The 26,053-nt window shown below is 47.0% G+C and overlaps 2 protein-coding genes and 1 pseudogene across 2 annotated transcripts in view; 1 reads left to right on the forward strand and 2 right to left on the reverse strand.

Annotated features, from left to right (window-relative positions):
• Wdcp (WD repeat and coiled coil containing) overlaps positions 1–12,589 on the forward strand; it is an 18,463-nt gene extending 5,874 nt beyond the window's left edge. Inside the window, exons 2-4 of the mRNA XM_028779395.1 lie at positions 2,081–3,911; positions 7,911–8,025; positions 10,730–12,589. Coding sequence (XP_028635228.1) covers positions 2,100–3,911; positions 7,911–8,025; positions 10,730–10,941 — 2,139 coding nt within the window. The 5' untranslated portion in view covers positions 2,081–2,099 and the 3' untranslated portion in view covers positions 10,942–12,589. The remainder of the gene's footprint in view (positions 1–2,080; positions 3,912–7,910; positions 8,026–10,729) is intronic.
• Positions 12,590–12,680: 91 nt separating this feature from the next.
• Positions 12,681–13,153, reverse strand: LOC114631115 (annotated as a pseudogene).
• Positions 13,154–18,037: 4,884 nt separating this feature from the next.
• Positions 18,038–26,053, reverse strand: part of Mfsd2b (major facilitator superfamily domain containing 2B) — a 10,667-nt gene continuing 2,651 nt past the window's right edge. Inside the window, exons 2-14 of the mRNA XM_028779396.1 lie at positions 25,448–25,573; positions 24,388–24,512; positions 23,552–23,675; positions 23,145–23,223; positions 22,926–23,056; positions 21,486–21,576; positions 21,256–21,377; positions 20,691–20,774; positions 20,347–20,427; positions 20,026–20,135; positions 19,596–19,739; positions 19,132–19,308; positions 18,038–18,069 (exon numbers count right to left, since the gene is read on the reverse strand). Coding sequence (XP_028635229.1) covers positions 18,045–18,069; positions 19,132–19,308; positions 19,596–19,739; positions 20,026–20,135; positions 20,347–20,427; positions 20,691–20,774; positions 21,256–21,377; positions 21,486–21,576; positions 22,926–23,056; positions 23,145–23,223; positions 23,552–23,675; positions 24,388–24,512; positions 25,448–25,573 — 1,419 coding nt within the window. The 3' untranslated portion in view covers positions 18,038–18,044. The remainder of the gene's footprint in view (positions 18,070–19,131; positions 19,309–19,595; positions 19,740–20,025; positions 20,136–20,346; positions 20,428–20,690; positions 20,775–21,255; positions 21,378–21,485; positions 21,577–22,925; positions 23,057–23,144; positions 23,224–23,551; positions 23,676–24,387; positions 24,513–25,447; positions 25,574–26,053) is intronic.

The raw sequence follows: 26,053 nt of genomic DNA on the forward strand, positions 1-26,053 counted from the left end.
CCTGTTCTGTATCCGTGTCTCACGGAGTATCACTTCACACTCTGACCTGCCTGTTCTGTTCCCTTTGTTGAGAGAGGGTCTCATGCAGCCCAAGCTGGCCTTGCACTAGCTGTAAAGCCAATGATGGCCTTGAACTCCTGATCCTCCTGCCTTCTACTCCAAGGCACTGAGAATATGGACCTGAACTTCAGTGTTTGCTCACTAGATGAGTGGTTGAACCTAGCACCAGAACATCCCAGGCAGGTGCTCCACCACTGAGTTATGTGCTTGTACTAGTTTTTTCCCTTGCAAAGATTGCTGCTATGAACATTTATATATGTGATCGGCTTACTGTAGTATGTAAAGTAGTCTTATATTTTGCAGACTTGCTTATTTAATTGTTTTATTCATTTAGGTCTTTAACCATATTTTGTTGTAAATTTTTTTTTAACTTTTTGGAGCTTTTGGTTTCATTATCTAAAATAAAAGTTATTCTCTCATCCACCATGATGGTTCATGCCTTTAATCCCAACACTCAGGAGACAGGCAGAGGCAAGCAGATCTCTATGAGCTCAAGGATAGCTTGGCCTACAAAGCAAGTTACAGGACATTCAGAGCCACATAATAGAAAGACTTTGTCTCAGGCTAGAGAGATGGCTCAGCAATTAAGAGCACTGACTTCTCTTCCAGAGTCCTGAGTTTAATTCCCAGTATCCACAACCATCTGTAATGGGACCTGATGCCCTCTTCTGGTGTGTCTGAAGACAACTACAGTGTACTCATATACATAAAATAAATAAATAATTCTAAAAAACAAAAACCTATATGTCTCAGGCTAACCTTGGACCTCAAGTTCACTCTGTATACCTGCCTACTTCCCTTCATTTTACAGCTCATAGAAAGACTACTCACAACATTTTAGTATCAAATTTGAACTTAATAAACTTCTAATGTAAAATAGCGACAGGGATCAGGTAGGTAAGCACTTGTCTAACATGCATAAGTCCCTGGGTTTGATATCCAGCACCGCACAAAAAGATAAAATTGAAACTCCTGTATTGATGGCAATAGGAATTTAAGGATTATGTTTGCTTTCTCTTCATTCTAACATAAAGATTAGGCAAGAGTGCCTGTGGTGATCAACACCATAATCTTAGCATTTGGGAGACTGATGCAAGATAATTTCAGAGAGTTCAGAGCCAGCCTGGACGACTTAGTGAGTTTCACACTAACTAGGGTGACACAGTAGGCAAGCTGTTGTCTCAAAACAAAACAACCGAGGGCCAAGCCTGAGTGCCCGAGTTCAATCCCCAGGACACACACAAATAGACAGGAACAGGCATGTGGTAGGTGAGATGATTGGCTTTCCCCCACCTAGTCTCATTTGATCTCTGCTTATTTATTTTCAGAGCCTGATTCTTTTTTCCCCCCCAATATGTATTTTTATTGGAGAGAGAGAGTTAGTTTGTGTGTATGTATGTTCACAACTGTCTATAGCTCCAGGTCCAAGTGATCTGACACCATTTTTCAACCTCAGGCACCAGACACACACACATAGTGCATCTTGTATACATGTAGGCAAGTTCTCATACACATAAAATAAATAAATCTAAAAAATTAAAAATAGAGAGGAAAAAGAACTACAAATACCAGGAGAAACTCTAAATCTAAATTCAGTAATTGTTCATATGTGCACACACATGTGCCTGTGTGTGTGTGTGTTGTGTTTTTAATATATTACAGGCTATGTTCCAGTTCTAAAACTACTCCTTGAGAAAGTTTCATTTCCTAGCATTGCTTTTCATGCTTACATTTTATAGTAGTCTCTTAATTTTCAAGTTGCTCTCCTGTGTCCCACAGCATTAACCTGTGAAGGTCCAGGTCTGTCCTAAAGATATAACTTCTGCATTTGCTTGATTATAACTTTTCCTTCTCCTCTCCTCTCTTTTGAAATAGAGTCCCACTCTACAGAACTAGCTGACCTGTAGACCAGGTTGGTCTCAAACTCACTGAGATCCTCCTGCCCCCGCCTCCTGAGTGCTGGCATTAAAGGCATGCGCCACCCACACCCCTTTGTAATTTTCCTCCTTAATCATTTCAGAAAGCCTTTATCAGAAAGGATGGAGTTGGGAAAGGGAAAACTGCTTAGGACAGGACTGAACTCACTGAATCAAGCAGTACATCCAACCCAGGGCCTTGCCTGGACTGATGGGAACCGTGTGGTGCTGACTGATTTACAACTTCATAGTGGAGAGGCCAAGTTCGGGGACTCCCAAGTCATTGGAAGTTTTGAATCTGTCTGTGGGGTTTCCTGGGCCCCAGTCAGCACAGTGCACGTGCCCGCTCTGCTTGCCATCCAGCACAGGACGCTTGTCTCCGTGTGGCAGCTGTGTCCCAGGACTTCAGGATCAAGCAAATGGCAGCTGTCTCAGACCTCTGAAATCAGAGAGTCACTTCCTATCCTTCCTCAGGGCTGCGTGTGGCACCCAAAAGACGCCGTCCTGACTGTGTTGACTGCACACGATGTTTCCATTTTTCCTAACGTTTACCAAGATGGTTGCAGGATAAAAGTGGACATCAACACCAAGGGCCGAGTTTACTGTGCTTGTTGGACCCTGGATGGCCAGAGGCTGGTGGTGGCAGTAGACAGCAGCCTTCATTCGTATATTTGGGACCGTTCTCAGAAGTCTCTTCACAGCTGCTCCTACTACCCAGTGTTTCCTGTGAACTGTTCCATCCGCTCCATCACAGCCGCCATGAACTCACAGGTTGCTATAGCCACTGAACTTCCACTCCGTAAGCTTTGTAGCCTCAGTGCATCCTCTGATGGTCCACCGAATGGTGAAGATGGGGCTGTCCATGCTCATCCTGTGAGTGAAGCGCCCTCTGTAGGTGAGCAGGGAGCTGCTACAGAAATACATTCTGGAGTGACAGTTTCTCCCTTTTCAGTTCCTCTGGATCTGACTCACATACATTTCAACCCATCCCTAGCTGAGCAGAGTTCTCTTATTTGTTTAAGAGAAAAGGACTACTTGACAGGAACTGGCCAAGATTCTTCACATTTGATCCTGGTAACCTTTAAGAAAGCAATTACCATGACAAAAAAGGTCGCTATTCCGGGCATTCTGGTTCCTGATTTAATAGCATTTAACCTGACAGCACAGCTAGTGGCCGTGGCTTCCAATACGTGTAACGTGATTTTGATCTATTCCGTTGCTCCATCTTCTATGCCGAATATCCAGCAAATTCAGTTAGAGAGGAACGAAAGACCAAAAGGCGTGTGTTTCTTGACAAACAGATTATTATTAATTGCTGTAGGGAAACAAAAGCCCACTGAAACAGCCTTCCTTCCTTCTTCAGAATCTGAGCAGTATACTGTTCATCTGATAGTTAGAGAAATAACACTGGGAAGAGAATCTTCTGGAACATCTGCTGAAAGTGAGGGTGCTTACTCTGACATCAGTGCTCTATTAAATAAAACAGATAGCGAAAAAAAGTTCACTGAGAGCCTTTCCCTGGGTTCGAGTCCCCTGGGCCAAGGGCTCTTGCTAACAGCTAACTCTAGTACTCAAAGTGGGAAGTCTGGAAGAGCCCTTATTCAAGAAATTCAAAATCCCTTGTCCCCTCTGTCCAGTGATTCCATTGTCCATGAAACCCTTCACAGGCCCTCTTGGCTTTGCACAGCCTTGCCTAGACTCAGCAGGACCCCAGAGCACACCAGCACCCCAGAACTGAATGCACCTCAAGAAGAGAACTTACAAAAAGAAAAGCAAACTTGCCCACTTTCCAGAGAGCTGGAAATCCTGTCTCAGCACCTGGTTGGGATGCAGCAGTATCTCTTTGAGCTCATGGATTTTCTACACAAGGAGAAACGCATCTCTTCCACTTATCCACCCTCTCAGGATCCTCCATACGTCTACCTCATTTACCAGGTAACATCTTGTTGGAGGAACTTCCACTATGCAGGAAGCTCCTGCATCCAGTCTGTCCCGCCAGCAACACTGCGGGGAGGGGGGGAGAGCTCTGAGTGAAGCCCAGTGACCTGTTAGAGCAGTTTGCCATTCCTCTGTACAGTTAGATGGATGTTAGCTGACCAGAAGTGCTCACACCAGGGTTTAGCAGGGTTTTATCATATCCTTGGTGTGGAAATTAATGACTACACTCTGTTGACTTATTTAGGGGAAAAATAGGATTGTCTGTTCATTATGAAAACCTTTGGGATATGTGTGTGTGTGTGTGTGTGTGTGTGTGTGTGTGTGTGTGATGGGGGGGGCTACAGGGAGGGAGAGAGAGAGAGGGAAATTATTTAAAATGTTTTGAGGCAGGAGAGATGGCTCAGCAGTTAAGAGGACTGACTGCTCTTTTAGTGGACTGGTGTTTGGTGTTCAATTCTCAGTACTAATGTGGCAGCTCACAATTGTCTATATTTCCAAGATGTGACACGCTCACACAGACATACATGCAGGTAAAACACCAATGTACATAAAATAAAAAATAAAATGTTTTGGATGTATCGTTATACATGCAGATGCAAATAGTCACACTTTGATTTTTAAAAATTTATTTTATGTATATGAGTACACTGTTGCTGTCTTCAGACACACCAGAAGAGGGCACTGAATTTCATTACAGATGGTTGTAAGCCACCATGTCAAAGTTTGCTGGGACTTGAACTCAGGACCTCTGGAAAAGCAATCAGTGCTCTTAACCACTGAGCCATCTCTCCAGGCCCCCCCCCCCCCCATTTTTTCTTTTTTAATCAGGGACACTTCTTTTCACATTGGATATGGCTCTGTTTCATCATGTTCACTTATTTTAACCATCAGTCTTGTGGCTCCTCCCACATTTGCCTACATACATATAAAATGTAACACAGATCCTTGCTTGATACACACAGTGTGTGTGGAGTGCGCTGTCACTGTTTTACAACAGTGGAGTCACAGGGTGCATTGTGCCTCAAACTGAGTATGCGTGTTCAGCCAGCTCCGTTTTCAGTTGGGTACCTCAAATGATGCTAAAATAGTATATTTACTCATTTGTTTCAGTACCTTTATTTTTGTTGGATTGGTTCTAAGAAGTGAAGTGCAAATTTGAAGAGTGTAGTTCTACAATTTTGGTTTTGTTTTTGAGATCAGATCCATGTAGCTCAGGCTAGCCTCTCCAGGATGACATTGAACTTCTTGTGGGTAGTATATGTATGTGTTCATGGGAGTCATGTGCATGTGCACATTGTGTCTAGAGGGAAGGCTTTCCACTTGACCAGGTTTCTCACTGAACCTGGATCTCACTGATTCGGCCAGTGAGTTCCAAGGTCACCCATCTCCATCCCAGCCAGCACCTCTCCTGGTGGGTTTTTGCTTTGTTTTGTTTTTTATTTTTTGTTTTTGTTTTTTCATTTAATTCTGGCTTTAATGCTTTTGTGGCAGGTACTTTTCTGCCTAAACCATCTCCCCAGACTAAGACCCCAAACTTCTTATCCTTCTGCCTTCACCTCTGAAGTACATGTGTGCACCCCAGTGCCTGGTTTTATGCTTTGCTGGGGACCAACTCAGAGTCTTTATTTTTTAATTCTTTTTTTTAATGTAAGGTTTATTTATTTTATGTCTGTGAGTACACTGTTGCTCTCTTCAGATAAACTAGAAGAGAGCATCGGATCCCATTACAGATGGTTGTGAGCCATCATGTGATTGCTGGAAAGTGAACTCAGGACCTCTGGAAGAGCAGTCAATGCTCTTCACTGCTGAGCCATCTCTCCAGCCCCCAACTCAGAGTCTTGTGTATGCTAAACCAACCTCTACCATTTGAGGAGAACTCACTATTTAATACCATTTTCTACTGGTATTTTAAAAGTTATTAGGAGCTGGAGAGGTGGTGGTTAAGAACATAAACTAGTCTGAGCATAGTAGCAGATTCCTTTAATCCCAGCACTTGAGAGGCAGAGGCAGGAGGATATCTGTGAGTTAGAGGCCAGCCTGGTCTATATAATGAGTTCCAGACCAGCCAGACCTTCATAGTGAGATCCTCTCTCAAAAAAGAAAAAAAAGTCTCTTGAAAGAAAGAAAGGAAGGGTGGAAGAAAGGAAGGAAGAAGAGAGGAAGGAAGAAGAGAGGAAGGAAAGAAAGATATGCACTGCCTTCCTAGAGGACCAGAGTTTGGTTCCTGGCACCCAGAACTCCAGTTCCAGGGGATCTAAGCCCTCTTCTGACCTCTTCTGGTACACATGTGGTGTACAGAAACATGTGCAGCAAAACACTCAGACACATAAAATTAGTTTGACTCATTTCACTGAACCAGACCTCCAGTTCCATTGTAACGCTGTTCCCCAAATACTTAATGAAGATACTTAAATAATAACTAAAAGTAATGTATAATGTAAAAATAACTTTTATTTATCAGTGTGTGTTTGTATATAAAATATGTCTCAGTTAGGGTTTACTGCTGCAAACAGACACCTTGACCAAGGCAAGTCTTAAAAAGGACAACATTTAATTGGAGCTGGCTTACAGGTTCAGAGGTCCAGTCCATTATCATCAAGGTGGGAACATGGCAGCATCCAGGCAGGCATGGGGCAGGCAGAGCTGAGAGTTCTACATCTTCATCTGAAGGCTGCAAGCAGAATACTGACTTCCAGGCAGCTAGGGTGAGGATCTTAAAGCCCATGCCCACAGTGACACACCCACTCCAACAGGGCCACACCTTCTAATCATGCCACTCCCTGGGCTGAGCATATACAAACCATCACAGTATGTATGTGTGAGATGGGCATGCCTGTTCCATGGCATGATGTAGAGGTTAGAGGACAACTTTTACCATCAGAAGCCAGGCGTGGTGGCAGTGCTGAGGAGGCAGAGGTTGGTGAATCTTGAGTTCGTGGTCAGCCTTGTTTTCAAAGCCAATTGCAGGCCATCGAGGACTCTGTCTTAAGACAGACAGACAGACAAACAAACAAACACATCAGTTCTCTCCTTCCACCTTGATTCTAGGGATTGAACTTGGGTTATCACAACCTAAGTGACAAGTGCTTTTTCCCACTGAGCCATCTCACTGGCCTGGTATCTTAGTAATGAAACATTTGCTGTGATGAAACACCATGCTCAAAAGCAGCCTGCGGAGAAAAGGGTTTATTTCACCCCTACTTCCACATAACAGCTCATCAGAAGAATGAGCTCATTGTCACGCAAGTCAGGAACCTGGAGGCAGGAGCTGATGCAGGGACCATAGAAGGATGCTGCTTACTCACTTGCTCCCCATGGCTTGCTCAGCCTGCTTTCTTATAGACCCAGGACTCCCAGTGCAGGGATGGCCCCACCCACCATGGGCTGGGCCCTCCCCCAATCACTAATTAAGAAAATGCCCTACTGTCTTACACACAGCCCAATCTTATGCCATCATTTTCTCAGTTGAGGTGCCTTCCTCTCGAATGAATAAACCTTGTGCCAAGTAAACTAGGCAGCACACCTAGCCCTAGAAGTAATATTTTTTATTCTGTATTCATGATTATGCTTTTAGGCTCATAATGAGTCTTAAGTTAGAACTGTAACAATTTAAGGATATTTTCCTCTGGGTATATTTTAAATCACTTCTAAAATGACTTCACTCTTTCGTGACTTCAAAAAAAAATGTTTGTGTTTTGAGGCAGGGTCTCACTGTGTAAGCCTAGGCTGGCCTCAACTTGCCTTATAGATCAGGCTGGTCTTAAACTCACAGAGCTCTTCCTGCCTCTGCTCCCCATCCCCCAGTGCTGGCTCTGAGCCATATCCACTGTATCTAGCTCCCTCTCCATTGTTCTTAAGAGATGTCATTCCCTGGTCTACAGAGTGAGTTCCAGGACAGCCAGAGCTATACAGAGAAACCCTGTCTTGAAAAAAAAAAAGAGAGCTGTCATTCCATTGCTTTAACAGTCGGTTAACCATTTTTCCTTTTACTTGAAGAAACCTTGTTCTGTAGGTCCTGCTGGGAAAAGAGCTGTGCTTCTCTGTGACGGCAAGCTAAGGCTCAGTACCATTCAACAGCTGTTCGGCCTTCACCTTGTTGAAATGCTGCACGGTAGGTGAGAGCCAGAGCACCCTGTCCCTCCCTTCTGTTCAGAAGCTTCAGGAGTGGAAATGGTACCGTTCAGCCAATCAAGAGAGTCACTAAGTAGTTAATAAATATGATTAATTGCCTACGATATACCCCGGCCTACTAGAGACAGTACAGCCCATTGAATACAAGCCCTTTCCTGAGGGACTTACACCCAGCTTGGAAAATGTACACCTTCTACAAAAGGAAACTGAGCTGCAAGGCCATGAGTGCACTGGCCATGGAAACACTTCAGTGTGCCTGTTGTGATCCAGTGCACTGGCTGTGGAAACACTGCAGTGTGCCTGTTGTGATCCAGTACACTGGCCGTGGAAACACTGCAGTGTGCCTGTTGAGATCCAATGCACTGGCTGTGGAAACACTGCGGTGTGCCTGTTGTGATCCAGTGCACTGGCTGTGGAAACACTGCAGTGTGCCTGTTGTGATCCAGTGCACTGGCCGTGGAAACACTGCAGTGTGCCTGTTGTGATCCAGTGCACTGGCCGTGGAAACACTGCAGTGTTGATGGAGTTGACATTCTCAGGTGGAAAGAATGGGGGGACGTGAAAGACAGGACCACACAGTGAGACTGTGTTAGCAAGGCACTTGTGGAACATGGCTGCTTGTTTTTTGTTTTGTTTTGTTTTTTTATTAGTAGCCTCGGCTGTCCTAGAACTCACTCTGTAGACCAGGCTGGCCTCAAACATACAGAATTCCCAAGTCCTGGGAATGAAGGCATGCACCTCTACCAACCAGCTCATTTTTTTACCAGCAGCTACCACATTGAACATAAAACATTTTATTTTTTCCCTTTAGCATTGTAACATTTTTCTGTTTTGACAGATATATTTATAATATGGCTTTACAATTGCCATTTTTGACAGATAAGTTAGTATTATTTCTGAGGTATACCATTTTTATTTTCTCATATTTTCTTGTTTGCTTATTTTTGTTTTATTTTTAAATATTTATTATCATTTTTTTTAATTTATGTGTTTCTCCAGGCATGTATATGCATGCAATACCCATGGAGGCCAGAAGAGGACGTTAAATTCTCTGTGACTGGTGTTACTGATGTATGTTCGCCCTCATGCACTTGCTAGGAATTTAACACTGGTCCTCTGGAAGAACAGCTAGTGCTCTTAGCTGAGCCATCTCTCCAGCTCTATCTTTATTTTATATGTATGAGTGGTTTTTTTTTTGTTTTTTTGTTTTTTTTTTTTTTTGTTTTTTGAGACAGGGTTTCTCTGTATAGCTCTGGGTGTCCTGGAACTCACTCTGTAGACCAGGCTAGCCTTGAACTCTCGAACTCAGAAATCTGCCTGCCTCTGCCTCCCAAGTGCTGGGATTAAAGGCGTGTGCTGCCACTGCACGGCTTGTATGAGTGTTTTTTCTGTACACCGTGGGCACACTGGCCTAGGAGACGAGGGCATTGGATCTAGCCTTCTGTCCTTGGAAGGCTCCGAATGCTCGCCGTGCACACACAAACACATACATACATACAGGCAGGTCACTCATACTTGTAAAGTAAAATTTAAAAAATACAGATTTAAGTCATTTATTTTTCAGAAAAAGGATTTATTCACTTATTATATATACAATGTTTTGCCTGCATATATGCCTGTGTACCAGAAGAGGGCACCAGCTCTCATTATAGACAGTTATGAGCCACCATGTGGTTGCTGGGAATGGAACTCAGGACCTCTGGAAGAGCAGCCAGTGCTCTTAACCTCTGAGCCATCTCTCCAGACTCAGTCACTTTCAGTTTTAACCATTATAAATAACACTAAGAAAAACCTTCTACATATTTGTCTTTTACTTTTTGAAGTATGTTTTTCAGAAGTAAAGCACAGGGTCTCCGAGACTTGAAGGACCAGAGATGATCCAAGTATGTACCACACTACTGCCCCAGAACAACTGGGACCTTCCAGTCGCTGTCCTACGTCTAGTCAGCTCGCCCTCCTTGGATAGCTACAGTCGGTCCTAATGTACCGAATGAAAAATTCCCCTGATGGATGGAACCTCCTCAGGAAGTTTCTAGAGAAACTAGTATACGTCCTGATGTGTGCAGACGAACACCTGCATGCTGTTATATACACAGCCCCATATGATAAATGCCAGTCCCGAGGAAAACTCTATGTTCTTAGCTTTGAGTGACCCACGTGAGGTGCACTGCCCTGTGCTCTGACCCTAATACAACTCCATCTTTTCATCTCCATGTTTTCTGAAAAGTATTAGGTGATGGAGTTCATAAGGTTTTATATCAACTACCAAGTTTCCTTCTTTACAAGGTAGCCCCGTGTAGTAGTGAGTACCTGTGGTACCTGTGACCCCAGCACCCGAGGTTCCTGTGCTTACCAGTATGTGGCCAGCCTTGGGCTGCATGGTCCCAGAGCAGCTCCAGCTCCAGGATGAGACTTTTTTTTTTTTTTTTTTTTTTTGGTTTTTGGAGACAGGGTTTCTCTGTGTAATCCTGGCTGTCCTTGAACTCACTCTGTAGACCAGGCTGGCCTCGAACTCAGAAATCCGCCTTCCTCTGCCTCCCAAGTGCTGGGATTAAAGGCGTGCGCCACCACCGCCCGGCTCCAGGATGAGACCTAACAGCAGTGACGATGTCTTGCGGTCATCTGTTTATCCTTAGAGCATCATACAGTGGCCTAAAGTACTCTGCACTTCATTTGCTTTGTAGATTCCCACTGGATCCTCCTCTCTGCCGACAGCCAAGACTTCATCCCATTAACTTTCACAGCTGCCCAGACAGTCGTGGTGAGAGATGGCAGCCTGTGCAAGCCAGAGGAAGCTCTTTCTCACAGTAAGGATCCGAATCCTCCACCTGAAGTCTTCAGAGACCTTGCTCCCCAGGATGTAGACACAGCTGGTTGTTTCAATAGCATGACCTGATGGCTGTTTTGCAGAGCACATGATTCCCCTTGGGCTGTGTGCTTCTGGGTAACAGGGCAAGTGGCTGCTTATGTCTTCATGACTGTGCCACTTTGAGGACAGAATTCTAAGGATGAAACGATACCACATGGGCATATGGATTGTACTTTATGATTTCTCCAAGGCCTCGCTTCCCTGGCTGGAAGTTTGTTAGCGCTGCCTGCGAGTGTTCGTAGGATGCAATGGAGTAGGGTAGGTCTTCTCCTTGCTCTAAAGATGCGGGTGAGAAGAGCTTCTAGGGAGCCTGTGCTTCAGTGCAGCCTTTTAACCCACTTCCTGGGGCAGCAGGGATTCCGAGCGAAGGAAGTCAGAGACTTCTGCTCTCAGGACTGCCTGGATCAGGAGGAAGTTCTGAGGGTGGCCTGCCCCCTCCAGATCTAAAAACAATCCCCTTGCTCCTGTACACAATTCTGGCTGACAGAGGTCCAGACACTGCTAAAAAGTGCTCTGGGCAAATTTTTAATAAACTTCCAAGATTTGACTCCCCTGGGACCATGTGATCGCTCGCGGCCACCCACCTGGGGAGACCACGCCTTGTTCTCTTGCCTTGCTGTTCCTAGTGCTCTCCTTGAGCTGTAGTCTTTTATTTTCCAGTTTGAGGATCACAAAATGTTCCCATCCTTCCCTCCCAAGAATTAGCCTTCTTAGTTAACTTTTCGTTTGTTTGTTTGTTTGTTTGTTTGTGAGGTGGGGCTCAGACCCGTTTTGAACATGACAGACAGGTGCTCTGGCTTCCACTGAGCCGTGCACCCCCAGCCCCACTTGTCTCATTAACTTTGCTATTTTTCTCTTAACTCCTTTCAAATCTGAGAGATCAGTGTAGGATCAGAAAGTATTTTAAAAAATTGAAAGTTTCACAGAGATCTGAAGGAGCTCTAGAAAGCCTCAGTTTGTGTACACATGATAAGGCACCGGCTTAGTACAGTGGGAAAGACCCTGATCCTTTAAGCTGCACCTCGCAGCTGCAGGCAGTAACCCCTGCCAGGCCCTGCAGCCTGCAGATTGACCAGGCCTGGGGGGAGGGGCAGCACATCTGCAGATGCCTTGCTCAGTCATCGAGGCTCCATTAACACACGTACCCCGCCCCCCTTGTCCTTTAAAAGCACCCAGAGAGGAAGTGTCTTGTGCCTTGGGGACTCCTGTCTGTCTGCTGCAGTTTATGAAGATGGAGCTGGGCTAGGAAAGATGCAAAGGCCTATTTTGCGGTTCAGAAGCATTAGGCAACAGCTGGGCTAATGGACGGGAAGGCCGAATGTCTGTAATCAGTGGCCTGGACAGTGGTGGCTGAGGGGAGGCTGAGGCTTGGCTCCATCTGCAGAGGAAGTGGCTGGGGTGTGATGAGGTCACTGGTATTATGAACGCAAAGAGAGGGACTAAGGGACCCCAAGTAAGATCAGCGTGGCTGCCTCAAGATGTACTTTATAATCTCAGGGCAGAATGCTTGCAGTGAGTCCAATCTCAGCCACTGTGACGGTTTTGATTGTTCCAATGATGTGGTCTTTATGACTATCTGGATTTGGACGTGCATAATTGCCACTTTGATATTTCTTCTGGTGGACATAGTGCAGAATGTTGATTGTTTCTTTATAATAAATCTGATTCCAACTGATGGCAACTCTTTTTTTTTTATTTTGAAATTATTTTAATTTAGAAATAAAAAACCTCATAGGAAGATGGAAAGAAACAAAAAACACAAAGCATCCAGGCAACGTTTTACTTCATGAGCTTGTCACCCCCTGATTGGTTCACTCGTCCCATGATGAGAAAGGACTCAGCCACCCACAATAATGTTGTTAATAGGGATATGGATCAGTTTCACAGAGAAGCCAGTGAAGCCCATGACAGCAGATCCTATCGCTGTGGCCATGGCGAGCTTCTGGAATTCTTTTCTGTCGGGCTTGGTGCATCTTTTAACCAGCTGAATCGAGTCCTTTACAAACTGCCGACTTGGCTCGACAAACTGCATTACCTGATCCATGTTTGTTTATGGGATGGCGGTTTGAAAGGGTAGAGACACGTAGTTTAGGACAAAAATTGAGCCCTGATGGCAACTCTTACACAGATGTTTCCTTGGCCTCTGCTGTTAATACAGTCTTTGGAATAATAGAAGCCAGTCCTGTTATTTGCTGGCTCTAGAGAGAAGCACTAAGTCCTTTAGCGTATTTAATGTCACATTAAAAAGATTTTGTAGAGGCTGGGCAGTGCTGGTGTGCACCCTTAAACCCAGAACCCAAGAGGCAGAGGCAGGCAGATTTCTGTGAGTTGGAGGCCAGCCTGGTCTACACAGTGAGTTCCAGACTAAAATGAAGATGTCTTTCTCAAGAGCTGAAATATTACTAGAACCTTTTCAGGCTTCCTGTGTGTTTCTTCTAATCCTGTCTCCATAGCGCCGAAGGTGACTGATAGGTGTCCTGATTTTAGTAATTATTGCTTCCTCATTCCCTCCCCGAGGCACATTGGCCTAGACACAATGTTCACTCTTGGTTTTGAGCTTTAAACAAATGGTATATTATATACGGTCTTCTCTGACTCTCTGTGTGTGTGTGTGAATGTGCGCATGTGCATATTTATGTAGAGCCCTCAGGTGGTGTTCCTCATGTCCCATCCACCTCCCTCCTCCTCCTCTTCCTCCTCTTCCTCCTCCTCCTCCTTCTCCTCCTCATCTTCCTCCTTCTTCTTCTTTTGTTTGAAATAGTATTCCCCATTAGTCTGGCACTCACCAAGAAGGCTTAGGCTAGCTGGCCAGTCAGTGCCAGGGATCTGGCTGGTTTCACCTCCCCCCAAATGCTTTGATTAGAACCTTATACCACCAGGTGGTTTTGTTGATTTTTTAATGTGAGTCTGGGAATCAGACTCAGATTTTCATGCTTAAAAGGGCAAGAGGTGCTCTGACTGCGCCACCTCCCCAGCCCTCTGACTTGTCATCCTGCCTGTCTGCCTGCCATCCTTTCCTGCAAGTATAGTTGATGAATATGTACATGTGTAGGTGCCCATGTGCCTGTGTGAAGACACCAGAGATCAGCACCGGGCATCTTCCTCCATCACTCTCCACCCTATTTTATATGTGTGCATGTTTTACCTTCATGTCTCAGGATTTCTGATTCCCTGTAACTGGAGACCTAGATGATACCAAGCTACCATGTGGTGCAGGAAACAGAACCCAGGTCCTCAGGGAAAGCAACCAGTGCTCTTGACCACTGAGCCATCTTTCCAGCTCATCTACCTTGTTTTTTGAGACAGCAGTGTCTCTCACTGAACCTGGAGTGAGTCTCTGATTTGATTAGACTGACCCGCCATTGAACCCCTAGGATCTGCTTGTCTCTCCCATCCCCACTCCCCACCCAAACCCTGGGGTGAGGTGAGCACTGTCATGCTGTCCCAGTCTACACTTGGGTGTTTTGAACACAAGTCTTCACGCTTACACAGAAGCACATTCCCCACTAAGCCACCTCACAGCCCCCACTCAGGACTGTCTCTAAGATGCACCCTCTTGACGTGTGTGTTATTTTTACTGTTGTGAGTTGGCACAGTTTACAACACTGCTGCCATGGACATTTGGTGTTTCCTGGCTTTACTTTTGAAATTATGAAGCATATTGCTTTGGATACTTTTGTAAATATCTCCATATGCAGATATTTGAGAAGTCCCTCTGGTCTCCTACCTCCACGTGACTACGCTGTTGTGTGTGTGCTTACTGCACATTGCCTTGTAGTGTATTTCCAGGCCGGGCTCTCTTCTCTTTTTGCTCAAGTATAGTACCTTGGTGTGCTTCCATGTGAATGTAAGGATTGCTTTATTTTCTATTCCTATGAGGAGTGTTGAGCTAGGGATATAATTCATAGCTTATCTATGATTCAGTCCTTATCTGTTCCTCCACCCCAAAAAACCTTCAAGCAGGGTGCATGCCTGCAATCCCAGTACTTGGAAGGCTAAGCCAACATCAGTGAATTTGAAGCCAACTTAGATTATACGGTAAAGTCCTGTCTCACACATAGAAAAAATGATATTTGCTGTAGGATTTTGGCAGGTATTTCTTTCAGGAAGAAGTATTTCGTTTTGTTCTTGGTCTACTAAGTACTCTGCTACGGAAGCATTTAGTGTTGGTCAGTGGAGGGAGGGTGATGGGTTCTGTTTGGATGCATGATGTTGGGGCTGCCTGAGCACCACTCAGGGGCACTGGGGCTGGGGAGCTGAGGGTCGAAGTGGAGTCTGCAGCAGCAGGTAGGCGGCGGTGAGATGTGAGTGAGATCACACTGCTCTGGGAAGGCAGAGAAGATTAAGGAGCACCAAAGAAGCAGAGCCAAAGGGGGGTGGGGGGAATGTGTGTCACAGATGGTAGTGAGCAAGCCAAGGGATACCAAGTCTTGAAGTACAGTGCACAGCATTCACTAAGTAGTAGCATTGAGGGTCTCCTCAGTGTATTGGCTACTTGTCCTGTCAATGTTTTAAAAAACCCTGATAAAAGTCATGCAAAGAAGGAAGGGTTTATTCTAGCTCAGTGATCCAGGGTTTGTAAAACATGGCGACAGGAGCTCCAAACAGCCAGTCACTGTGCATCTGCAGTCAGGAAGCAGAGGGGAATGGATGCTTACACTCTGCTTGCTCGCTCCATTCTCTTCAGCCTCAAGCCCAGCCTGTGTAATGGCGTCACCTACAGTGGGCAGGTCTTCCCACCTCAGGTATCCCAGGCAATTCTAAACCCTTCAAGTTGGCAATCAGTATAAACCATGATAGGCTGGTGACTTGTCGGGTATTATAAGTTTAACTGACATATCCATCCTGAGGTGTACACAAGATGTTTGTTAAAACGAGAAACAACCATCTATCGTTCAGTCAGCCAAGAGAGAAGGCTTGCTTGAGCCCAGGATGTGAGCCAGCTCAGGCAACATACCTCTTATCTAAATAACTAAACTTAGATTTTTAAAAGCAAGTTCACCAGATGTCATCCATGCCTGTAATTCTAGCATTTGAGTGCTAAAGGCAGCAGGATCAGTTCAAGGACAGCCTCAGCCACATAGTGAGTTTAAGGCCAACCTGTGCTACTAAGATCTTGTCTCAAACAACAACAGTAACAAAGAAAAGGCTAGTGAGGGACCTGGAGAGATGGCTCAGCAATTAAGAGCACTGACTGCACTTCCAGAGGTCCTGAGTTCAATTCCCAGCAACCACATGATGGCTCACAACCATCTGTAATGGGATCTGATGCCCTTTTCTGGTGTGTCTGAAGACAGTGACAGAGTACTCACATACATAAAATAAGTAAATCCTCTTTAAAAAAAAAAAAGGGCTGGCGAGATAGCTCAGTGGTTAAGAGCATTAACTACTCTTGCAGAGGGTCAGGGTTTGGTTCCCAGCACCCACACTGGGCAGCCGACAACCACCTGTAACTATAGCTCCAGGGGCTCTGACGCCCTCTGCTGGTCTCTGCAGGCATCTACATACATATACAGTCAGGCACAAACATGTACACATAAAGGAAATAAATCTTTACAAAAAAACAAGTAAATCAAGCAGTTACTTGTGGCAAAAGTAGAAACAGTGTACAAACTTCCTTCTCTTTTCTGTGTGTTGGAGTTTGTCCTGCTACGCTGCACTGTCTTTATTATGGAGGCTGAAACTAAGTTGAATGGGTTCTGGGGTGGCGGGTAAGGAGGAGATAGGAATGGCAGGAGGTGAGGAGAGCAGTAAGAGAAGTGAGTTGTTTGGTTTTGGGCTGGGGGCTGCCCTGATCTTTTCTAATTCATCCAGCACACAACATGGTGTCTGATCTATGGTGGCTCCTGCAAGAGCTATGCATAATGGCTTCTCATCAGGGGACTCCAGCATGGATGGTCTGCCACCCACAGTCACGTTTACCCACTTGGTAGGAAAGAAGCTTTTTAGTTTTTGCTTTTTTTTTTTTTTGTTTTGTTTTGTTTTTTGTTTTTCAAGACAGGGTTTCTCTGTGGAGCCCTGGCTGTCCTGGAACTCACTCTGTAGACCAGGCTGGCCTCGAACTCAGAAATCCGCCTGCCTCTGCCTCCCAAGTGCTGGGATTAAAGGCATGTGCCACCACTGCCCCGCATAGTTTTTGTTTGCTTTTAAGACAGGGTCTCAGGTTATTCAGGCTGCCCTCAAACTTGATATATAGCTGAGGCTGGCCTTGAACTCTTGATTCTCCTGCTTTTACTTCCCCAGTGCTGGGATTGCATGTATGCATCACCATACCCAGCTAAATTTGTTTTTGAAAAAAAATAAACTCCAATGAATCTTTCTCCCTCAGAGACAGAGACCCTAGAAAACTGTAATTCCTATTATATGGTTTTTTATATATCATATATCATAGAATTTCAGAATATTTCACAATTTGTAAAAGTGGCTAGCCTCTGATGGTTCCATGTCATCCTCTGTCTATTGATAGAAGGGACCTCAACTCGTGTGAACAGAGCAAAATGCTGGATAAATACCTGCTTAGCCTCCAACATGTCCTGTTTCCTCAGACTGCCCATTCACACTGTGTCCAGGTGGTCACTGGAATCTCAGTGCAAACCGGGCCTGCATCTGTGTTCCTGTGTCGGAGCTCTGCCGTGTAGCAAAGGGAATATACAGGCCAGGGCAGGCAGAGGCTTCCTGATGTTGTCGAGGACGATGCTTTCAGAATCAGGTTTCTTTTCTTTTTTTTTTTTTTTTGTTTTTTGGGACAGGGTTTCTCTGTGTAGCCCTGGCTGTCCTGGAACTCACTCTGTGGCCCGGCTTGGCTTGGACTTCGGAATTCCCCTGCCTCTGCCTCCCAAGTGCTGGGATTAAAGGTGTGCGCCACCACTGCCCGGCCTCAGAAGCAGGTTTCTTGATGGTGGAACAGACTGGGGTACAAGCCTGAAAGGGTCCCGGTTCAACAGGCAAGGAGCTGTGGGGTGGAGTTTCTGGAACCTGGACCATCCATCCCTAGGACATGTCCCTAAAGTCTCCATGCACAAGGGAAAATGCCCTGAGCTAAGTTGTTAGCATGTGCTCCGGGGCTGGATGAAGAGAGTTCCAGAAAATGCAGATTTCTCCTTTCCAGCTCACAGAAGTCCCCTTAAAGTTCAGGCAAGGCTGTAGCTAGTCCTCCTGAGGGAAGAAGAGCCAAGGAGAAAGAGAGGTGAGGTGAGGGTCTCCACCCTGTCATAGAGTGCACAGAAGTTTCTGTGGCTGTTCCCTGTGTGCCAACAACTCTCCACTCTCAGCTCTGTTACAGCCACAGCCCAGTCCCTTCCAAGTCCCATCGGGCGAGTCCCCCTCCTCTAGGCATTGCTAGAGTGAATGTATGACCTCTGGGCCCTATTGCTGCAGGCTGACTTTGTTAGCCACGAGAAGTGAGGGGCTGCTGATAATGCTGCCTTGTGTGTCCTGTGGAGACACGGACACCCACATGTGTATTTGTAAGTAGGAACATCTCGGGGCCAGATGTGAGTTGATGTGGCAGCATACGGTCCCTGAGTACATATGTAGCCTCGGGCTCTGTGCTGAGCTCCTGGGATACTGGGATTCATGTAATATTTCCTCAGCTGCAAGATTCCTGTACTATCCCGGGAAAGCCCTGAGCATACATCCTCCATGTAGTGGGGTGTATAGTAGAGGAAGGACAAGCCTCTCAGCAGTCGTGAGAAGAGAAGGAGGCTCCCAGGCTTTGGCACTGGGGCAGACAATGATTCCACTCTCTGAGCTGGAGACCAGAAATCGAAGCCTAGGAGAGAGTCTGAGCTGAGTTTCAGGCCTCCCACACCTGGCTGATGTGCCGGTGGGCCAGTGAGTAAAGGCGTGCAAAAACAGACCAGGAAGTTCCAACTTGACAGAAGTGCAGGGTAGAGGGTGACAACACACCCGGTGTGAGGTGGTCTAGGTTTCATAAGTAGATGGGGTACAAGGGAGGTCTAGGGGTCCTTCGCATCTCCCATCTATGAGGTAGCCCAAGAAGAAGACTGGGAGTGAAGACTAGAGATAGAAGGAAATCTAGGAGCAAAGCATGTCATTGAAGCTAAGGCAAGTAGCCTGAAATCAGGAGACTTAGCTGGCCAGCGCGGCAGGACTGACAGGCTGCTGTTAGCTGTTGAGCATTGTGTTTGTGTGTATGTGTGTGTCCCTTAGGTTGGTAACCCTGCCCATGTGTACCCAGGTTCAAACACTGCCCACCTCCGAAGGCTTAGCTGGAAGGAGGTGTCCTGTCTTGGTATCTTGGGAGTGGGGCCAACCAAGAGGATACACAGGCCAATAAGGATCATACAGGTGGGCACAGCACCAATGAGGACCTTGAGGGTGACCACCACTTCTTCTGCTTGCTGGCAGGCTCCTGCCTCATACCCTGCGAACCTGGAGAAAACACCATCAGCTCTCTCATTTCGTCAGCTTTGCTGAGCATTACCCTTTGGGTGCAGAAGCCACAGACATGTCACCCCACCCTCTCCTGAAAACTGACTTCTATCCAGATTAGGCCAGGGAGGAGTTGGGACCCCTTTAGTCCTGACGATGGAGTCCCTTACACTCCATGGAGTGGAGCATGCACTCCAGACTCACGGGTGGCTGTAGGGCAGAGGCTCTGACCTCTTCCCACCCCCTGGTCTTTTGTGCTTTTGCAATACTCCTGCCCTAGGACTGACTCCAAACTGAGGGTAGAGATGCCCAAGGCGCCTGCGCCTGACAGCTTGGTGAAGAAGACGTAGGATGAGTAGAAGATGGTCTCCACGCCGGGGCCATGCCGGTGCTGCAGCTGGAAGTCATCCACCACATCTGGCAGTATGGACCTAAGGGCAGGTGCATGGAGTCAGCCCTCTTCCCTTTGAAAATCAGCAGCCAGCTGCGAGTCCTCAGGAGGGCAGAGATTGAGTGGGAGTCCTTTCTTCCCAAAACAAGCCCACAACCATCCAACAGTATGTCTGTGTTCCCTTCTGTTCCATTGTTGGCTCCTTCTTAGAAGTTCGAAGGAAGCAACTGGTGGCCCCACACAGGGATCAGGACAGCAGGAGGAAGAGAGACTCCCTTATGGAAGGATATGAGGCTCCCAGTCCCCCGTCCCATCATCCAGCCTACCAAGGTAGCAGCAGGGACACAGCAATGCTCACGCCAGAGACAAAGGCCACAACATAGGCCACCGGTGCTGAGGGCACAGCAGCCAACAAGATAGAAAAGGGCACCATCACCTGGGGAGACACGCCTGTGAGCTGACCCCTCACCGCTTCCTGGCTTGCTTTCTCATTAACAAGCTCAGTCTTTGCCATTCACGATAAGCCCTGCACCTGGTCCTGTGCTAGGCCCAGCAGACACAAGGGAACACTGGTCTAGCCCCGTTAGGCTCAGACTCCATGGTTACCTCCTCAGCCACCCTCAGGCCTTGCTTCTTGCTTCACTTACACAGATCCCGAATGCAGATGTCCTCTTCCCAAATCGCTGGAGAACCCACTCCCACAGTGGGGTGCTCAGCACAGCTGAGACCTGTGAGCAGACAGCATCATCCCACCAGGGTCCTGAAGTCCACACCTTCTCCCAGATCTCAAAGCCCTTGCTTTTAGGTAGGACACCTAACCTCAAACTGTCTGCTTTGAACCAGTAGCTATTAACTTTGAGCCTGGACCCCAACTCCTCCTCCCTCTGCTGGAATGAGATTAAAACAAGATGTGACCATTAGAACTTTAGCCACAGAGGGTCTCGGCTCAGGCTCCCAAGGGCTCCAGCCTCCACCTCGTTGGCCCCCTTACCAGGATGGTTAGCACCAACTTCTGGACATGATCATGTAGCTTAGAGGCGTGTGTACAGAACAGGACAAGGTAACTTTGTTCCACCTGAGGAGATGCACAGGAAACAGTCATATGCAGTGAACGGCAGGAATTCAGAATCATGGAAGAGACAGTCTCCAGTATGGCCTCTCCTTTGAGTCTTTGAATTCAAAGGATTCCCCACAAAATAAATATGAGCCATTTCTAGTGCACTGTCTCCATTCGCATAGCTAAGATCAAATGGACTTTACTAGATTTTAGGTAATAAGAGGATGCCATCCCAGACTCCACCAGCTTCCCAGAGCCCCAGTTACATCAGCCACACCCAGGTTTTTCTTCTTTGCTCTACCCTCTCTCAGCCTACAAAACTAGGCACTATGATGCATATTTGTAACCCCACCGCTTGCATGGAGCCAGGAGAATCAGGAGCTGATGACCACAATCATCTACACTGCAAGTTCAAGGCCAGCCTGGGTAACATGAGACTTTATGCCTGTTTACAATAAGCATAGACAGCGCAAACCAAAGATCACTTGGCCAGCAGTACCTGGACGGCAGCTGAGATGAACAGGAAGGAGATCACCAGCTTCAGGTAGGGTGGGTGCCGGGAAGTGATGGCCAGGCCGGTGAAGAAGCTCAGGCCTTGGCCTGAGGCTGGAGCAGAAGTTTCTACAAAACAGGAGGGTGGTACCTGGATTGGCAGAGTCAAAAACACACTCCCCAGGAGGAGTCCTGCTCCCAGCTTCTGCCTCTCAAGCCCTCACTGCACACCCATACCTGGCTGCTCCTTCACTCCTAGGCACAGCAAACTGCCACACACAGGGTAAGTCAACGCAACCACGGCAGCTGCAATACAATAGAGGCGAGCCTGCAGAACAGGACAGAACTGCACTGGGGATAATGTTTCTAGCCCAGGGAGGAAAGCATGAGTTTTAGTGCCAGCAGAAAGATCATTCCAAAAGCCCGAGGATGCTGGCTTCTCCTTTGGTTTACTCTGTTAGGTCTAAGGGCTCAGTACAGACTTGCTTTTCTGCTCTCATATAGAAGGAAACATCCATGGGACCAGAGGTCAGCATGCTTACGGCCCCATCTTACTCAGCAAACAGGCATAGCTGTTAGCTTCTGTGTCCTAGACCCTGAGGCTACAGTGAAGAGTAAGTCTCCCCTCATCCACAATAAGGGCTGGGCAGTGGGGAGGGAGGGCTGGGCAGATCCACAGGCAGTTAACAATGTCAAATACAAAGAAAATAAAGATGCAGATAAAGAGATGCATGGGGTGATAGCCAAGGAGGACAGAGGGGGCTTCTGGGAGGAGTATAGGTGGGTGTGGAGTAGCTTTTCCAGCTCAGCTCCAAGCAGTTGCCCTGGCCTCAGCCTGGAAGGCACACTGTCCTTGGCTCTGATAGGCTGCTTTCATTGTTCTGAAACTGGTGGTAAGTTTGTTTGTGAATTTCTTTCCTGTTTTTTGAGGCAGGCTCTTTGTTGTTGCCCAGGCTGGCCTATAACTATGTAGCCAAGGATGACCTTGCACATGGGATCTTCCTGCTTCCACCTCTGGGTGCTGGGTCTCCAGCTGTGAGCCATCACAGCTGGCTTATGAGGTGCTGAAGGGCTTCCTTTATACTTGCTGGATAACTCAGTTGGCTAGACGGCTACTAACTGAGCTGTAGTCTGATCTGTTGTTGTTCTTGTCTATAGGTGGTCTTTTGTTTTTCACAAAATCACACACACTGAATACTTCCGTTTTTTCGAGACAGTTTTCATATGGTTCAGGCTGGCCTTGAACTAACTAAATGACCAAACATATCCTTGAACTCATGTTCCTTCTGTCTCAGTGTCCAGGTGCCAGGATCACGGGTGTGTATCATCATGTCCGGCTGTGTTCTTGCTGTTGTTATTTGGTTGGTTTTGGCCATGGCTGGTGATTGAACCTATTTAGTAATTCATGCATGCTGGTCAAGCGCTCCACCAATGAGCCAATTGGTGGTTCTCTCCCACTTCTTTTCCCCCTCCCTCCCTTCTTCCTTCCTTCAAGACATGCTTAGTGGAGAACCTACCTGCTGGGTCTTGGGGCTTGTGAGTTCAGCTAGAGAAGTAGGAAAAGGGTGAGTGTACAGTCAGCACCCCAGTCAAGAGGAAGAAAAGACAGAAGAGCATCCCTGTAGGAAGCAGTTGACCTCAGAGGGGAGAGGAGTCCTGGATCCCTCAGACACTTACTATATCTGGGGAGACAGCAGTACTCCTGGGGTGCACAGTATCCTCACACCTCTGGGATCCATGGGCGCTGGACACAATGAGCCCGTGAACAGTGGCTCCCAACAGTGTCCCTGCCATCTCCATGGTCATCCCTGGAGACAGGGCATGTACAAGATGATGGGGCAAGCTGCACGATCTGAAGGACGGCAGCTCCCAGCCTAAACACAGAACCATACTCACGGTATGCAGTGGCAGAGTCTCGCTCCCTGGGGCTAGGGGTGAGGATCATAGTGAGCGCAGTGTAGGGTACCTGGAAGAACTGGAATGGCCCCTCAGAGGTTAGGACAGCCTCTCCCACCTATACTGTCACTCGAGGACTGTTCCTCTCCCCTGCCACTTGGCTATGCAAAAGTCAGCAGCCACCCTGTCCCATCCAGGTTCCTAAAAGGACAAATCATCTGAACCTTAGAGCTAAGGGCTCAGAAGCAAGGACCCTGAGCAGGGCCAGCAGAGGTAATGACAGGTTTCCAAGCACTGGGCAGGTCAGAGCAGAGTCCAGACCCACAACACCCTTACTCTGAATGGTAATCAAAGCTGGCAGTGAAGCTCACCAGAACCAGGCTTAGGAGGAGAGGTCACACACTTACCGTAGCCAGGGCCTGGAACAGGCAGTAGAAGCTGGTATACCAGAGCCCACGCAGGCTGGTCAATGGGGGCAGGAACCACAGGAAGAAGTAGGCCAGTGCGATTAAGGGCATGCAGCCCAGAGCCCTGTAGAAGTACAGCTGAAGTACTGTGCCTACAGCATGGGGACCAAGGACCCAGGAGGGACAACCTCACCCTGTCTGAGAAGCCGTGGAGCCGAGGCTTTTAGGGAGCCATAGAGATAGAAGAGAAGCAATGGATTCACTGTTGGGACTCTGGCCTTTGGTGGAGAACTGGAGGATTACTTAGTGGTAGAGCATTTGGCTAGCATATATCAGGCCCTGAGTTTGACTTCCTGGAGCACAAGCTAGTTGCTCCTCCTCTAGGACAGCAGTTCTCAACTTGTGGATCCTAACCCCTCTGGGGGTTAAATATCTAATATCCTGCTTAGGATATTTTCATTATGATTCACAACAGTAGCAAAATTACAATTATGAAGTAAACAAAATGATATTATGGTTGGGGTCACCACAATATGAACTGTACCCAAGGGCCAAAGTACTAGGAAGGTTGAGAACCTCTGCGCTAGGGCCTGCCAGCCCAGTCTCAGCACGCTGAGCCACAGACAGACCTGGAAGCCCTGTGCCACCTGATGAGGGACAGACAATCTCCAAGCTTGTCTCTGAGCTACTGGATGACGTATACTCTGACCTAGCTCATCTATACTGTGCAGCCGTGTCTTCTAGTCATCCACAGATATCAACTAAGAAACCCAAGGCCGTGACAGTGACATAGAACCAAGGGGTGGGAGGAGTCTCAGCACCAAAGGACTGCTCACCAAGGCATTAGCCGTCCAGACCCTGTCCTTCTGCTCTTGTTGATGAAGAAGCCAGCCACAGGGTCCGCAACTGCCCCAGACACCTTCCCTCCGAACAAGGCAAGTGACACCTGGGCAGCGGGGATCTGAAACCATCAAGAGGATGGATACAACCAAGGGTCCACAAAGTCTGACAATACAGCCAGGCCTGCTTGTCTGCCAGGGTGAACATCTGGGAACTCATCTGGGGCTAGAGCCATGGTGGAAAGGGCTCCACCCCAGGACATGATTCTAGAAAGCTCTGAGGGACACCAGAGCCCCCAGGAGAGGGGTCATGCTGATTGATACCTGTGCACAGGCATTCTGCCACTATCTTTTGGTTTGCTTTTTGTTTTTGAGGTAGGACAGTGTTTATCAACCTGTGGGTCATGACCCCCACATATCCTGCATATCAGAATACATTACATATATATAATAGTAGCAAAATTTCAGTTATAAAGTGGCAATGAAATAATTTTATGTTGGGGCTCACCACAGCATGAGGAACTGTGATAAAAGACCTCAGCATTACAGAGGTTGAGAATGCTGAGATAGGATTTTATGTCTCAAGCTCACTATGTAGACAAGGATGGCTTTGAACTTCCAGCCCTGTCTCCACTATTGGTATTATAGGCTTGCATCAGTGTGCCCATTTCATGCACAATAGGCAAGTACTCTACCTGTTGAACTACATTCTGATCCCCACCCTGTTTTGTTTTGAGACAGGGTCTTATGTAGCTAAGGCTGGCCTCAAACTAGCTATGTAGCTGACGCTGGGTTTGAACTCCTAATCCTCCTGCCTCTGCCTCTCTACAGGAATGCTAGGATTACACGTGTATGGTACAATACCTGACTGTTTTCTCATTTTCCTAGTACAAGCAGGATGTAATGGGTATCTTTGAAGAGATTGTCCTCCATGGCATTTTATGCTGTTATTAAACTTGGGTCAAAGAGCTGTCTACCAAAACTGAAGAGGTAGCATGGGGACAAATGTGGAGAGGAGGTAGAAAGTCAGAGGCCATGGGCCACTGCCCACACTCACCTGGGCCACATCAAGTAGGAAGAGCTGCAGGTAGAAAGCTGAGGCACTGGAGGCCACCTGGTTGGGGACCCCACCAATGCCATAGCATATCTTTGTACAGACTGAGAGGTGACCGTCTCTCTTGTCCTGGGGGAGACACAGGAAGTAACCCCAATCCGTATAAGCACAAAATAGCTCCCCGCATCCCCGTGACTTCCATAAAAATCCTGTGTTCCCTGATGGCTTGAGGACTCAGCAATCTCAGCCTCATTTTGCCCCCAAGTCATCCTATGGGGAAGTGGGAGAGAATTAAGAAACACAATTCTAAACCCTGACCTCTAAGACGTTCCAGAGGGAAGTTCTTCCTTGCATCCTGCCCCCATGCTTCCTGCCATAGACACTTTCTGTACTGAGTCAGTGATCAGAGTGAGCTGTGGGTCCTGATGTGATCTTGAATAAACCCGTTTATACTTCTAGAATTTGTTCTCCTCTTCTGTCACGTGCAGTCGCCTGCCAGCTTCACAAGGATGTTGTGATGACTGAATGACAGTGGCTCTGAGAATCGATCATTCAGTGTTTGGGTTTATATTACATGTATTTGTGTGTGTGTGTGTGTGTGTGTGTGTG

This window comes from Grammomys surdaster, unplaced genomic scaffold (genome assembly GCF_004785775.1).
Source record: "Grammomys surdaster isolate TR1022 unplaced genomic scaffold, NIH_TR_1.0 351, whole genome shotgun sequence".
NCBI classification, from domain to species: Eukaryota; Metazoa; Chordata; class Mammalia; order Rodentia; family Muridae; genus Grammomys; species Grammomys surdaster.